We start from the raw sequence: 15,930 nt of genomic DNA on the forward strand, positions 1-15,930 counted from the left end.
AACCATTTCATGAACTGGAAACCGGAGAACAAGCTATTATTAGCCTATTGTGTATGAGACACTACATTCCAGGTCCAGTGATTTTTGGTTGAATGAGGCAACATTAAAGTAGAAAGATACATCAGGCCAAACAGATTTCTTCATCAATTGGTATCCACTTAACTTGAATATTTTCATACTTGAAGAACTCGATGAGCTTTACGGGGCCCAAAAAAATTTAGCACCGGACAAAGACCGGATGGAAGAAAACTAGACAAGACCTATGTCCCGTATAAATTCGCCACTAGCCAGGTCTACGAAGGTCTAAGCAGACCTTTAGATCAGTAGTGTCATTCAACAAATCATGCTCAATTCCACTGAATCCACCACATTATTTAGGTTTTTTCTTACAACTCCACTGAGATCATTTTACAAAAGCTCCCTCAGAAATCTTTTATGTATTAACGATAATTCAAAAGTGAGCAAGTTCAAAAACCTCACCGGCATGTCTATAGCTACGCCTTGGTCATCTAGGTTCAAAAGCTCCATTGTTAACAGCAGCAGCTTACCTAATTCTTCTCAAAGACTGGGGCAAGTCCCCCGCAAGGGAGTGCTTAACACCTATGTTGTAACCTGAGAGTTAAACCACAAAGATAGGCACAGCAGAGAAATTGCAATTATTTGTATGTCATAAAAAAAAACCGAGTAACCAAGGAGAGCCAAGGAATCAGCAGTTTTGCTAAACTATTAGTGTGACAATCTTTCACAAACAAAATAAAACAAAAAACAAGCCAATGATTTTAACTGTTAATGAACCATTACATTAAATTCAAATCACATTTAACGGTACAGTGAAGCCACCTTGCCTACCCATCTGCTCTGGACACGAAAAAAACAATCTTCAGATAGATAGAGTCCCGATAAGCAACCAAACAATGCGAGCGAGGCCAAAAAAAACCACAATACTCAGATCAATTAGACCTGTATTCCTTGAAATAAGACTCTGAAGTCCATGCCCCACGAAAATAATAATGCATCAAGCCTTCTACAACTTTCTTCCTGGTATTCACATTCTTCAATTGCCCGCAGTTACTCTATTTACATCCCACAGCAACTGCAATACCTAGCTTTGTTAATATAAGTCATCCAGAAATTTCTTAAATGAAAATTATCCACCCAGAACTCTCTTCAAATCGGATTTCTGCTCTGTTGTAAGTCTTGATGGGTACTTCACATCGAACTTGATTCTCAGATTCCCTTTCCTCCTAGGTTCTTTTGATATTGGCATTCCTTCATTTGAGACAATTACCTCATACCCTGGTTTAACAATCTCCGTTATTGGGATAATGATATTCCTTCCATCTAGGGTTGTCAGCTCAAGGGTTTTCCCTGTGAGGGCCTCCACAAGTGATATTTCCTGATTGAGGACCAGATCATTACTGTCCCTCATAAAAACTGCATGAGGTTTCTCATCTACCACAAAAATAAGATCTGCTGGAATGACACCAGGTTCTTGATTACCCTTTTCGGGGAATGTGATTTTTGTTCCCTTCTTCCAACCAGGTTTTATCTCTATGGTCAATATCTCCTCCACATTCCGAACCTTACTGCAAGAGAGGTATTGGTGTATCACAACAGAGATAAAGAATTAAAGACAACAATTCAGTCAAGAATTATGTAACCACGAAAACTTCAAACAAAGAAGAATCAAAGTAGGCAAACCCTTGTATGTCAAACTCAAAGGTTATGGAACGACAGTATTCCATGCTACTATTCAAAACATCTATAAGAACCTCCAAGGTGATTTGAAGCATATGCATTCTACGAATCAACTTGCAAATATCCCATCTCAAGAACTAACAAATGAAATTAAGGTTGACAATTCATTGAATAGTTTTCTACAGTTTCCAGAATTAACATTAATGGCCTAATTGTCCATCAAGTTTCCCGAATTTTGGAAAATGGAAGCCAACAAACTCCAGAATAAAAAACTAAGAACTTTTCGAGTTGTTAAAAGCAAGATCAAAGCAAGGAAAAAGAGGAGGGTGCGACAATAAAATATTGACCGACAATCAAAATCCGAAACAATGGCGAAAAAATAAAAAACAAACATAACATTAGAAAATAAGATCACTCACAGTATGAAGGGACCCACAACATACTGGAAATAACTAACCAACATATGGAAAATATTAGCAATATATTAGACAACAGAAAATATTAGAACAATGGAAAATGAAAGAAGTCTGCCAGAGCAGGATCTAGGGACAGCCGGATATACTCAGCCTTACCCCCAAGCAGAAAGAGTGTAATAGTGTTTCAAACTTCAAAGCACCACCCATGTCACAATGAAGCAACCTTACCAATATATTGTCTACCAATATATTCAAACACCTCGAAATATCATTTTTCGGGGGATAAAACTAAACTCGCTTAAGATTTACGACATCCCCACTTAATATCACAGTATCACATCTGCATCCCTCAAATGATAGGTATAGTTATCAGAGAAAAATGGATACGGAAAAAACTACCTTTCACCAATATACAATCTATTTTAGATGTCGAGACTCGCAAACTTTGATATCCTTCTAAGATATTCAGTATCTTAACCTTGTATCATTCCTCCCTAATCCTAATCCAAATCCCAGACAAATCCAGCACTTGTCAACTATCCTCATTACGACCACCACCATCCCCATCATTCCTCCCTAATCCTAATCCAAATCCCAGACAAATCCAGCACTTGTCAACTATCCTCATTACGACCACCGCCATCCCCAGGAGGCCAGGATGAGAGAGAGAGAGAGAGAGAGAGAGAGAGAGAGAGCTATTTTAGGGCCTGTGCTTCTCAACCATATACACATATATACATAAAACACTTATATAACCCTAGTTTCTTCGTGTTATTAATCTCCATGAGCACCCTTATGCCAATGGTGGGGTCTGATGGGGGTGGCTGTTGATGGATTACATGGTGAGCACCCTTATGCCAATGGTGGGATCTGATGGGGGTGGCCGTTGATGGATTACATGGTTAGTTATGCGCTTCAAATCAACTGACAAAAGGATTAAATAAAATGTCAATGAAGGCCTTCCACCCATTCAACTTTCTTCGCCCCCCAAACTAAATCGGCCAACATCAGCCGCTGCAGATTCGACAACCACCAACTACTTAAATACTTAATCTCTATGTCCCTCCATCTTGCCACCACTGGACCACCGCCACTGCCAAGAACCTCCAACATCCCTCCCTCCCATACCACCACCACATCACAGTCGGTAAAATAACCATCGGTCTCACTTTATTCACCGCATATACCAGAAGCTGCTGCCTTCCAAACGGCCAATACTACTGATCAGCCACTCAATATGACCTTCCGTCTCCAGCGCTCAGCCTCATAATGATAGCATGCCACCACTGACATACTCTACAGCCACCCATCTCCAGATCACAATGCCAACCATCACATCTTCCCCTTCGCCTCCACATAAGTTCTCAAAATAGGCATTTTAGACACTATGACATCACCTATTTCAACCCAATTTTACGAATAATTGAGTAACTAATTACACTAGTTTAAATGTAATGTGACTGTAAGTCTCAATAGATCAATATTAAGCGTGTCATCATATTTTTTGGAAAACTCAAGAGGTCATTAGTGGAATTAACCCTGCTAATATATCACGAAATACAGTGTGGCACCTATAAACAACTGACAAACAAAAATGCCTCTGTCAAAAAGGATACATACAAAAAGTGCTCAGATAATTCAACTTTATACTGGACTTCTGAATAATTAAACCAAGAAATATCTGGTGCCATGCAACAAAGGCTAAGCTAGTGGTAGGTTTTTGAATTACATACCTTTTTGTTCATTTAACTAACATACCTATGTAAAGTGACCAGAACCTGAAAGGTCAGTGCTTTGTTCCGACCTAAACTACATGTTTCTCTCTTCATAAGCTTGCTACCTGCCAGACCAATTGCATGACTTCCACACATCAACTCCAAAGGAGAACCGATTCTCTAACATGAGTAGAAATTCCACATCTATATAAAGCCATCTTTGGTTGCTCACTTGCTTGTATGTAACCCCTAATCAAGAGGACCACTGAACGTCCGCTTGGGATCAGCTACTGTGAGAGGCTTGGATTTTAAGCATGTTCAAACTCAATTATAGTATGTTCTGATCCTGCTATGATGTTGATAGCAATCAGACCATATTTCAGTCTTCAAATACTTAATATGGCTCCGTTTCCATAAGTTTGATTTTCTCTTTCGATTTTTTTAAACTAGACCTATGATACCAGAAAACTCTAATACCCTAGCGAATTAGATTCTGGAACTATCGTTCTGAAAAATGGTACACCTATGTTCCAATACAATGAATTTAGCGATCCAAAGGGATCTCAAAATTTCTCCTATATAGACTAGAGATATTAGTGCTTTAGCAAGACAATATAAGAAAAGTTGCTCATAATGCTTCTAGAAATTTGTTTTTCATGAATTGTTAGACAAACAATAATTTATTTTATTGGAAGATTCTTGGAATGTAAGCTATAGAAGCCTACTCATGTTGTTCCAAAAATTCGGACATGCGCATACTACGTTCCCGTTCTTGTTCCTCGTATAAGAACGATCCACGTTCCAAGTAACATAGAACTAGCCTAGATAAAATAAGTTATAAAAATGTTTAGTGTAGCTTTCTATAACTACAATCAATTTCAAACTGTTTGATTTACCCTTAACAATGATGCCCTCAAAAACAATTTATTTTATTCTCTCTATTAAACCAGACCCAATAAAGACAATAGAAAAGAACACATAATTTTGATGATGAACTATGGATACAGTATGGACAGCTAGGGCAAAGATTAAACAACAATCACAACTTTAGCAATACATTTGTCAAGCCACACCTATTACTCACAGTAGCGGCATCAGAGACAAACTTGGCAAGTGTTGGGTGATTGGTCTCCCTTGTCATCCACAGGGCCTACTTATTGCTAAATATTTCTCACTTCTTTGCTTCTTTTTGCTCCTAGGTAATGCGTTCTCGTTTTTTCATTTCTTCAGTTTGAGGTTTTTCAATAAGTTAGCTAATCTTATTTAGGCTGGATCTGACATTACTCAAGGAAAGGGATTCTTCAACTTCCAAAGTTGTCACATAATGGTATAACAATGACATGTCAAAGGTTCAAGATATTTAGATCACTCCTGATTCGTAAATATATCACACATGTATCAGAGGCTTTAGAAAGATGAGGGGGCTCACTTGACACCTCTGAGATCAATAGTTTCGCCCCTGGTTGCACACAACATCAATAACACCGCTGCAACCATTCTTCAAGATTTTGCTCATCCTTAGGAGTTAGCAATAGCATCATTGTTTATGAGGGGTTGGAAGTTCTTGTATTTAAGCATCCTTAAAGAGCTTTGTTATGCACAATTTTATTGGTGTGAGCATCTAATTTCTGGAGGCGAGTACGTTATATTTTCTGAGGAAAGTTCACCGATGAATCAGACTTCTCTCGATAGATGTTTACAAGTAGCTGTGTTTTTATGTCAAAGGCTTCCCTACACCAACCTGTTCTGGGGTCTATAAATTCACGGACCATTAGTGATACATTGCATGTGGGACAATAGATCATGTTCAATTTGAACCCTTGAAAGTTGTTGTAGATCCAGTACAAGGCCTACTTGGTACTATGTTGATGTCAAGATGTCAGATATAGGGAAACTTCTCTCCATCGCCAAACGAAGATGCTGAAGTGGCTAATCAAGGACAAATTACAAATACATGATGTATAAATTTAGAAGATCATCTACTACTTCCAATTGATAAGTGAACAAAACTGAGAATCTGCAACTAAATAAATCTTAAACCTTAAATGGTCCCTCTTGTAGGATTTTGAATTGGAATGAGTATAAATCCTCCCTACAAAAATAAGTGCACCCTGGTTCATAATGACTAAAGAATAGAAAAAGTAAGAATAATTTGCAGCTTGTTTCAATTAGCATGTGGTCCTTTTCTCCTGAAAACAAATGACATGCAACTTGAACTCCTCGAGAATGAGCACGTGTCAACCTCACATGTGAAATCATCACCTCAACCATGTCTTTTGTAATCCGAGAATATCTTCGCCAGTTATAAAAAGCAACATGCACGAATGAGTAGAGTGCCACAGACTATGTTACACGGAGGGCAATAACAGTAACCAACTCAAGGTTAGGGTGTGCTCTCAGAAACACTCTTCTCCACCCATCTATGAAAACGAAATTTGGTCCATTTGGACTAGCAAATTCTTTTCTCCTCAGTTCTCCCCGCCTTCCTCCGCACCATTTTATCATAGTTGACAACATTGAAAAAGTTTAAGACCCTTCTCATACCTAGATGATTTAGAACAGTTGCCTACTTGCCTTCAAACCTAAAAACCTCCAATCCCTTGTTCATCTCATCCAACACCTCCAATTTTATACCACAACTCCAATCTGATCTTGGCTAACACCTCTTGCTCATTGAAGTAGGTGCAAACAATTTACAACTACCAGAAAGTAAATCAACCTTTCTAAATAAAAGGGAGCAGTCATGATCCACAACAAACGAAACATCAAACTGAGCACAACCTGATTGCACCTCGTAAACCTTCCTTCCCTACGTCAAACACGTGTCGTCCTTAATAGCCTCAACTATCCCTACATTGCTCCTAGTGGAAACCCGCACTCCTTGAAAATAGCCAACTCTGAAAATCAAGAGAAATCACGGCCAGGAGTCCAAGATTCCGGCAACAGACCTTGGTCAATAGCCTCAACTCTTAGTACCTGCTCTTTTTACGGTACCATATTCAATGGTGAAGAAATAGCAGAATAGTAATGGATGTGGTGGAACCCAGCAGAATCCTTCTCTATTCACTCGAGACCCTGTGGAAGCCCAAAACCAAAATGACTCATGTTGCATCCCGAGAACGTGACACCAACTTCGATATATCCCCAAGTGAAACACCCCAACAATAGTTTTTTAGAAAGTGAGAACATTTTATTTTACACCACAGAGAATGATTTATGACACATATTTCCCCACTTGAAGATCTACATAACCAGCATTCCAACCACATAATTGCGTACATGTTGGATTGTAGAGCATCTTAATTTTAGACCACAAAGAATGGACTATGAAACATATTTCCCCATCTGAAACTCTACACAACCAACATTACCATTGTTTAATTGCGTACTAGTTCGATTATGCAAACATATAACAGAACCATACCACGTAGTCTTGACGACTAAACCAAGAATTAAACTTTGACAGTATAACCATTCTTTGCTAAGCAAATAAACAAGAACAAAACCAAGACAAACAAAGCCCATCAAACTAGTGTTGTAGTGGTGTGTACTAGGAACTAACAAATAGGAATGTATTAGTTTTTGTGTGAATTTGATTCAGTTTCTAATAAGGCATTATCATTCAATATTATTCTTCCCTCGGTGCTATAAACCTTAAAGTTCTTATTAAGAAAGAAAGAAACTCCCCAATTTTGTTTAGTTAATCCAAAGAGTAGAAATCAATATTAAAGACTTGGAACTTTCTTCAATTACTACACTTTCTCCTGTTAAAACTATGGTTTTCTACCTTCTAGTCCGCCTCTCTCACATCCACAACCGCGTGCTTTTGATGTTCGGTATTTTGCTTTAATTCGATGCTCGGCTTATGTTTATATATGGCCTTTCTAAGGCTTCCAGTTAGTAAATTACTAAGAGATAGAGAATAACATTTATACCGGATACGAATAAATTCAACAACTGGATTCAATTTTTATGTATCAAATTTAAATCAGCATTAGTATCATGGAATAATTAAGAATATTAAGAGTCTAGGAAAAACTCATTTAAAACAAATAAATAGCTAGATGGACAGATATAGAATTTAAGCACGACAGTTAACTACATAGGACGGAATTTATTCATATCCAGTATAAATGTTATTCTCCATAGTCCATCTCTTAGTAAATATAAACATAAGCCGAACACCGAAATAAAGCAAAATATCGAACATCGAAAGCACGCGGTCATGGATGTGAGAGAGGCGGACTAGAAGGTAGAAAACCATAGTTGTAACCGGAGAAAGTAGAGTAATTGACGAAAGTACCTAAAGTCTTTAATATTGATTTATGCTCTTTGGATTAACCAAACAAAACTGGGAAGTTTCTCTCTTTCTTAATAAGAACTTTAAGGTTTATAGCACTGAGGGATGAAATTGGATGATCCTACCTTTTTTGAAAATGAATCAAACTCACATAAACTTGCAATAAATACAAAACCAAGATAAACAAAGCTCATCAATGCTTGTATTAGTTTGTGTGCTAGTAGTAGAGTGTGCTAATTTTGAGGTGTGCTAGAATGTGTGCCGGCCATATATCTACCCAACCATATATTTAAATTCAAATTCCAACCATAAAAAGATATGTCATTACTGCTTTGACATAAGTATAGATTTTTGAGGCTGTGTAGAATTTTCATCTGCCCAAATCACCCTTGGAAATTATAGAAATACAATGTTAGTAGTTTCTCTAAACTTTTTCCATGTGGGTAAAAATGGATAGTAAGGTTTCTTAGTAACTGCTACCATTTCAAATTGGAGAATTTCAATTTTCCTAATCCCGTCCTCTGTTCGCATTATGTAGACAAAAATGCTATGAGTACGTATGTTGAGAACGAATCTCGCACGCAGTGGTCCACGTGGATAAAAACTAAAAACGAAATAGATTTATACAAAGTGATGGGCCCACCAGCTCCTTTTACCCTCAAATCTGCCCAAAAGAACAACACCCACCAACTTTTCCCGAAATTAGAACAGGGAAGAAAGGGCGTGAATACCAAATACCCCTCTTCTCTCGCCTTTGAAGATCTTTCTATGGTGATTTCCTGGCCAATTCTCCGGCAACGGCCCAACCCAATGCTCAGGCATCTTCTTCAGCTCCTGGGTATCATTGATTCATTTATTGAGGACAAAAACACCTTTAAATGTCCTATTTATTGGTTTCTCATACGTTGATTGACATTATAATACGCACAATAGGTAATGCTCTGTATCAACAAAATGATGTCTGATCTCATTCAGCTTTATTTAGCGCCCAATTGAGACTTCTCATGTGTTGAAATCCCTAAAAATATACAATCCCCTTCACTGTTGGAAAAATGAGACTTCCTTTTTCTTTTTTTTTTGTTGGAAAAATGTCAGGCGTTGCTAAAAGTAACTCCATGTTGGGCTTCTGCATCTACGTTTAAAATCCAACACATTTTCCCTTGCAATTTTCAACAAATCTGCAATCGAAACAACAAAACACCTAATTTGGTGCAGTCGATGGTGGGGTTTTGGGTGGTCTGAGGGTTTGAGGGTTCTGTCGCTGTGGTTGCACAGATCCGTGGTGGGGGTTGCCCGGTGTCTGTCGGGGAAACAGAAATCAAGAGAGAGAGAGAGAGAACAAAATAAGTGAGAGAGAAACCGTAACAGAGAGAGAGAGAGAGAGAGAGAGAGAGAGGAGAAGAAGAAGAATATTACTGTAGTTTTTTTGTAAGGAAAGAAAGACTGAAATTAACAGCCTGGTTTGAGGGGAAAAGGAGCCAAGGAGCTGGTGGGCCCATCACTTTGAATAAACCTGTTTTGTTTTTATTTTTTATCCACGTGGACCGGTGCCTGCGAGATTCATTCTCAACATACGTACTCATAGCATTTTTGTTATGGAGATTCTGAGACAAATAGAAAAACTGAAAAATAAATAGAGGTATGGAGGTGTAACCGATGGATAGATCATAGATCTTTGTTGAATGTTGTTCTTGCCAAATGATAGATGACATTGAGAGACCCACAAGAGAAGAGAGAAGTCAATTACAGTATGTATGCAAACGTGATACCTATGTCTTCTTCTTTAAACTATAATTCTTTGGAGTTTTCCTTCTCTGAAAATATGGAACGTGTGTTTCAAGTCTTTGATTGTAATTCGGTATCGTTTTAAGATTTTTTAATTACGCACATTACAACTTTCCAAAGATTTACTTGTCTCCTTCAAATTCTTTTTATTCTCTTAACTTTTTGCATTGCACACGACCACACACATTGTGTGTGCCCACCATCTAGTTTATTTTAATGAGTTTTTAGCATTTATTGTAAACAGATAACACAATCTTAACTAACCCATTGGAGAACTCATATTAACAGTATGTTAGTAATGTCTTAGCACACACTTATGGGGCCCACTTTTATCCTAATGCACATACTAACAAACGTTTTAATACACAAATGTAGAGATTGCCACTGAGCGGTTTATCTGCATATGGGCTAAACAACAAGGGGATAAACTGAAGTTACCCCTTTTCGATTAGCAACAGATATCGTATATTGCAAGGAGAGAAAAGGGGAAATCTACACAAAAATAAGAAGCTTCAGCCAATGCAACTGACGTCTAAAAATACCAAGATCGAAGCCTATGATTCTTTACAAGACCAAACAAACCGCACCCATCCTAAGTACCCAACTATTTTATATGATAACAAAGCAATTCCGTCATTCTGCAATTTCAAAACTGGTTCTGTACACGTTGAAAGGTTCTTCTAGTGTGCTCACTCCATATAAGCCAAACCAAACAAAGAGGACCAAGGAGCCAAATCTTCCTCCTATGCTTCCCCTCTCTCTCGTCCAAACAAAACGTCCAACAATTCCTTCTAGAGCAAAGTCCAACCCCTATAAGTACCTAGACATCTAACACGAACAAGCAAGTGGGACACCTACTCACCATCAGTTTGCACATACAATACCAATTAGAAAAATCTGTGATTTTCACCTCAGTTCTCCCCACCTTCCTCTTCACCATTTTATCACAACAACATTGAAAATGTTTAAGATCCTTCTCCTTCCTAGATGATTTAGAAAAGTTGCCTACTTGCCTTCAGCCCTAAAAACCTCCAAACTTCTGTCCATCTCATCCAACACCTCCAATTTTCTACCACTAGTACAATCTGATCTTGGATAACACTTTTTGCCTCATTCAAGTATGTGCAAACAACTTACAACTACCAGAAAGTAAACCAACCTTCCTAAATAAAAGTGGGCAGTCATGATCCACAACGACCAAAACATCGAACTGAGCACAACCTGATCCCTCCTCGTAAACCTTCCTCCCATTCATCAAACACGAGTCATCCTTAATAGCGTCAACTATCCCTACATTGCTCCCATTGGAAACCCACACTACTTGAAAACAGCCAAATCTGAAAAAAAGGAGAAATCACTGCCGGGAGCCCAACATTCCGGCAACAAAACCTTCCTCAAACTCTCGCTAGGTGCTCTCTTTTTGGTCCCATAGAAAGGGGAAAAAACAGTGGAAGAGTAATGGATGTTGTTGGATTGTTAACGTTGGATTGGAGATCATCCTAGACAGCCAACATTCCTATTGTTTACAGCCTACACGTTGGATTACATGAACATATAACAGAACCATACAGCCTAGTCTTGAACAATAACCCAAGAATTCAAATTTGCTAGCATAATCATTCTTTGGCAATCAAATAAACTGAGCACAAAATCAAGAAAATACAAAACCCATCAATTTGCAAGTCCATCCAGCAGAACACCACCAACAACTGAACAAACAACAGTTCCAACACAACAACATACATACCCGGTAGAATCCGCAATCGTCCTCGAAATCTTCATCTTCTTCTTGGCACCCTTATAAAGCTCCTCCATACTACACGGCAGCGCATTCTCCACTGCCGCCGCCTTCCTCAACCCCATCCCCGCCCCCGAATTACCATAATACCCCTCCCTAAACCCCCTGCTGCTCGTACTACTCCCTCCAAACATCTCCGCGTATATGTCCTCGGCGTCGCGCGGGTTGAACCGGTACGAGGGGTTGGGGTGGGGCCCACCGTGATGGGACCCGCCGCCGCGGGACGAGGAGGGGGGAGGTGGGACCTGGCCGGACTTGAGGGCCTCCTCGCCGTAGAGGTCGTAGATCTGGCGCTTCGTGGGGTCGGAGAGGACGTCGTAGGCCTCGGAGATCTGCTTGAACTTGGACTCCGCCTCGCCCTTGCCGGCGCCGGGGTTCTTGTCCGGGTGCCATATCATGGCCAGCCGCCGGTAGGCCTTCTTCAGGTCGTCGTCGCTCGCGTTCCTGTTCACTTTCAGTATGTTGTAGTAATCCACCCCCATGTTCCCGTTCACACGCACACACTCTCTCTCTCTCTCTCTCTCTCTCTAAGAAGGAGATGGCGGTGGTGATTTGGCGCGAGGCAGGGGGTGGCGGAAACGGTTATTGGAAAAAGTTTGATTTGATGTGAGAGATGATGATGAGAGAAAGAGAGAGAGAGAGAGAGAGAGAGAGGATTCTCTTGTGTGTTAGGGATTCTGGATGGAAAAGACTTGTTGCAGGCTTGTATGGAAAAAAAAGTTTCAAAGCAATCCCATTCAGTATTAGAAACTATCCGGTCCGACTTGGGCCGTTGTGGGCTTCTAATTGGTCTACAATTGTAATCGAACCTGTTTATTTTTGTGAGTTCATCGAGTAGAAAAATGTTTTTAACGGGTATTAAATATCAAAATACTTCATTGGCCGTTATTTTTCCAAACATTTTATCACGATTGAATAGGGATAGACATATGAACGAAGTAAATTTGCGAGAAAAATTACTTGTAAAAATATGTTTTGTTCATGTACTTCCTCCGTCCCATAATATTTGTCCAGTCCGCGAAATGAGGACTATAAAATAATACATTTCTTTGGAGAAAAAATTTAAATTTTTTCATAAGTTAAAAGAACTCGTCGAGATCTAGTAAATTGTTGAATTTTTTTTTAACTTTTCTTACAAAAATAATAATATTTTTACGTCTCCGTTTTGCGGACCAGACAAATATTATGGGACGGAGGGAGTAGTTATCAATGTTCGATTAAGCTATTTTTTTGTATTTGTTTTTTGTTTCACAGGCTTTGTAGAAAGAATGATTTCGATCATTGTAGTGATGCTAGTAGAGGCTCGCAATAGCCCAAACCAAACCGGACCGGACTAGACATAGATCCCGAGTGTATTTTGAGGAATACAATGGAGCAAGAAGTCCTCAACCCTATTTATTTTTATTTTTTGTTACATTCTCGAGATCGTGATCTTCTCATGATGTAACACAAAAATCAAATTTATCATGATTACACGTGATGATCCAAGCTCATTTGGTACTTTTAGATGTGTTTTTCATTCAAAGATTGGACATTATGACGCTACGTTACGTTAAGATTTTTATTTTTTAAATTTTTATTTTTTATTTTACAAGAGTAGTCATTCTTTTGTAATACATTTTTTTAATTCAAAAAATAAATACTGCATTTCTTTCACTTAGCGGAACAGGGCCTGAATCAACTGGGATGACACTAAATGACATTTCTCTTGTTACCATTACACTAGTATTTTCTATTTTGTTTAGGTGTATACCAAAGCCAAATGAATCTGATTTTTTCTCAGATGATGAACACATTGAGACTTATAAATAAGGGCAAATTATAGTTACCCCCTCTAACTAACCCTCACGTACACTTACCCCCATCTAACTTTTTTTTTTGGCACTGAACCCCCTCAAACTAACTAAACTTCAAACGGTCATAACTTCTTCGTCCAAAATCGAAAATATGCAAATTATATATCAATTTCGAGGTCTTGAAGTCAGCTTTCTAATGACACCAAAATCACATCACGATTCAAAGCACATAGAAAGTTATGATCAAAACGGTCTTTCTGTCTACGAGCCCTTACTCTTTTGATCATAACTTTCTGTGTGCTTTGAATCGTGATGTGATTTTGGTGTCATTAGAAAGCTGACTTCAAGACCTCGAAATCGATATATAATTTGCATATTTTCGATTTTGGACGAAGAAGTTATGATGACCGTTTGAAGTTATGACCATTTGAATTTCAGTTAGTTTGAGGGGGTTAAATGCCAAAAAAAAAAGTTTAAGGAGGGTAAGTGTACATGAGGGTTAGTTAGAAGGGGGTAACTATAATTTGCCCTATAAATAAAGGATTAGAACCGTGAGGTAAACCATGATGAGAGTCCTACTTTGTGTCACAGTCACAATTATCACATCAGGATTTACAGTCAGTTCCTTCCCTTTTGAGAATTAACTGTCTGCATGTATCTTTTTCAGATCTATTTTTGTTAAGAAATTGTTCCTTCTTTAAACCTCGTCAAGAATAATAATTACTTATAAACTTATCTTAAATAGATAACAAGCAATACATGATCGTAATATTTTAATTTTGAAATAAAAAAAACTACTTTCCTACGATAAATGTGCACTGAAATTTTATATAATAGATATGTTCAATTAACATGATTTTGTATAGTTGAATTTTAAAGAAAAACTAAATAAATTATTTCACTAATTAAAACGAACTCAAAAAGAGTCAGCAAATGGACCCATTAGCACACTGGATCCACATTCTCTCCAATCTTCATTCCATGTGTGGAAATTTAGGGTTGCAAATGAACCGAGTTATTCGTGAACTGTTCGAGGCTCGACTCGATAAAAGCTCAATCGAGTTTGATTTAGGTACTAAATGAATTGAATCTGAGCCTCAATTTTAGGCTCGTTAAACAAATGAGCCAACTCTAAACTTAACAATGTTCAACTCGATTGGGCTCGCAGACTTGGAGGGTATATATCTTATAAAAAATTTCTTATAACCTTGAATATGTTAAACTCTTACATGTGCATAACAAAAAATTTATTACTTGTACATCTATAAACTTTTAAAAACACTAATAAACTTAAAATTTTTAACATGTTTTTGTAGTTTTATATATGTATAAACTCATATATGTACCGAAGAAATTTTTTATTTGCAGTTCTAGACCTGTACAAGAGCATTTTTAATTTAATTATGTAATTTGATTATGTGGCTTAGGGTTATTTTATATGCTTTAGAACCTATGAGGGTCTGGTGTGTGATTTGTGTGTGTATTTAATTATTGGTGAGAATAGAATTGGGAAGATGGTGTGGGTATACCAGGGGCGGACCCACCTTGGGGCACGTGGGTAAGAGACAGGCCATCGGAAAGGAATAGTGTGAGTTCGAGTCCCACTCCCCTAACTTTTTTTGGTTTTTTTCAAAATCCAACCTTTCACAACCAAGGTTTGCCCCACTCCCCAACGTCTCCAATCATTTGTGTAGTACTCAATATGAATCCGCACATTATATTTGTACATTTTTTGTCCCCGAAATTTGTACTTGTAGAATTAATTATAGAAAAATAGATGATGAACATGTGATAATTTTGTTATAACACATATAGTCAAAGTGCACAAGTTTGCCCAAGTAGCTAGTTATTAAAATACATATATACTTTAAAATTATTACATTATCATGAATGCTAATTAAAATTATTTGGGTGTGAATGTGTTTAACTGTAACTCATATATTACGACGTTGCAAAGAAAATTAGTGCCCTTTCTATGTTGAATTCATGGGTCCGCCACTGGGGTACACCGTATAATTTTCCTTGAGGAGATATTTTGTAAATATCTCATTCTTTCCCTCATCCCTGTCTTAAGCTTGGGGGGGGGGGGGGGGCTAATGAGTTCTTGCTTGGCTAGATTCAAGTTTTATTAGGTAAAATCTATGCTTGTAGTGTTGAATTCCTTGCTCTATGTAGCCTAATTCTATGTGTAATTGCTAGATTTCATGCTCTTTAGTTCAATTGCAAGTTGAGGTTAGGTTGGGATTGAACTTCACTTGAATCATTTGATTTAAGTGTTAGAACTTGTTTTGATTCATGGAGTTTAATGTTCTTGGAGTAGCTTTTGAATTCTAAGCGTTTGAGTATATTTTTATGTGTTCTTGGTGTGGTTGAGGTTGGAAGTTGTAGAAGGTACGAATTGAGTTTTTGCTGAAAAAACTAG

At 38.0% G+C, this 15,930-nt stretch overlaps 1 protein-coding gene and 1 long non-coding RNA gene across 2 annotated transcripts; one reads left to right on the forward strand and one right to left on the reverse strand.

The window, feature by feature from the left end:
• Nucleotides 1-648: 648 nt before the first annotated feature.
• Nucleotides 649-12,416, reverse strand: LOC131336485 (uncharacterized). Its single transcript, XM_058372350.1, has 2 exons — nt 11,662-12,416; nt 649-1,586 (listed from the first exon to the last, which is right to left on the reverse strand). The coding sequence occupies exons 1-2, from the start codon at nt 12,192-12,194 to the stop codon at nt 1,148-1,150; spliced, it is 972 nt and encodes a 323-aa protein (XP_058228333.1). The 5' UTR covers nt 12,195-12,416; the 3' UTR covers nt 649-1,147.
• Nucleotides 7,348-7,977, forward strand: LOC131336488 (uncharacterized). The gene is made up of 2 exons (XR_009202850.1): nt 7,348-7,471; nt 7,541-7,977. It is a non-coding gene; the product is annotated as an uncharacterized LOC131336488 (long non-coding RNA).
• Nucleotides 12,417-15,930: the final 3,514 nt, after the last annotated feature.

Source organism: Rhododendron vialii, chromosome 8a, assembly GCF_030253575.1.
Source record: "Rhododendron vialii isolate Sample 1 chromosome 8a, ASM3025357v1".
Classification (NCBI taxonomy): Eukaryota; Viridiplantae; Streptophyta; class Magnoliopsida; order Ericales; family Ericaceae; genus Rhododendron; species Rhododendron vialii.

Bases quoted from the DNA above. Each gene is read 5' to 3' on its own strand.
- LOC131336485 (XM_058372350.1), bottom strand. From the start codon at position 12,194: ATGGGGGTGGATTACTACAACATACTGAAAGTGAACAGGAACGCGAGC. The intron at 1,587-11,661 runs GTATGTATGTTG...CCTCTCTTGCAG, and splicing joins ACGATTGCGGATTCTACCGG to TAAGGTTCGGAATGTGGAGG.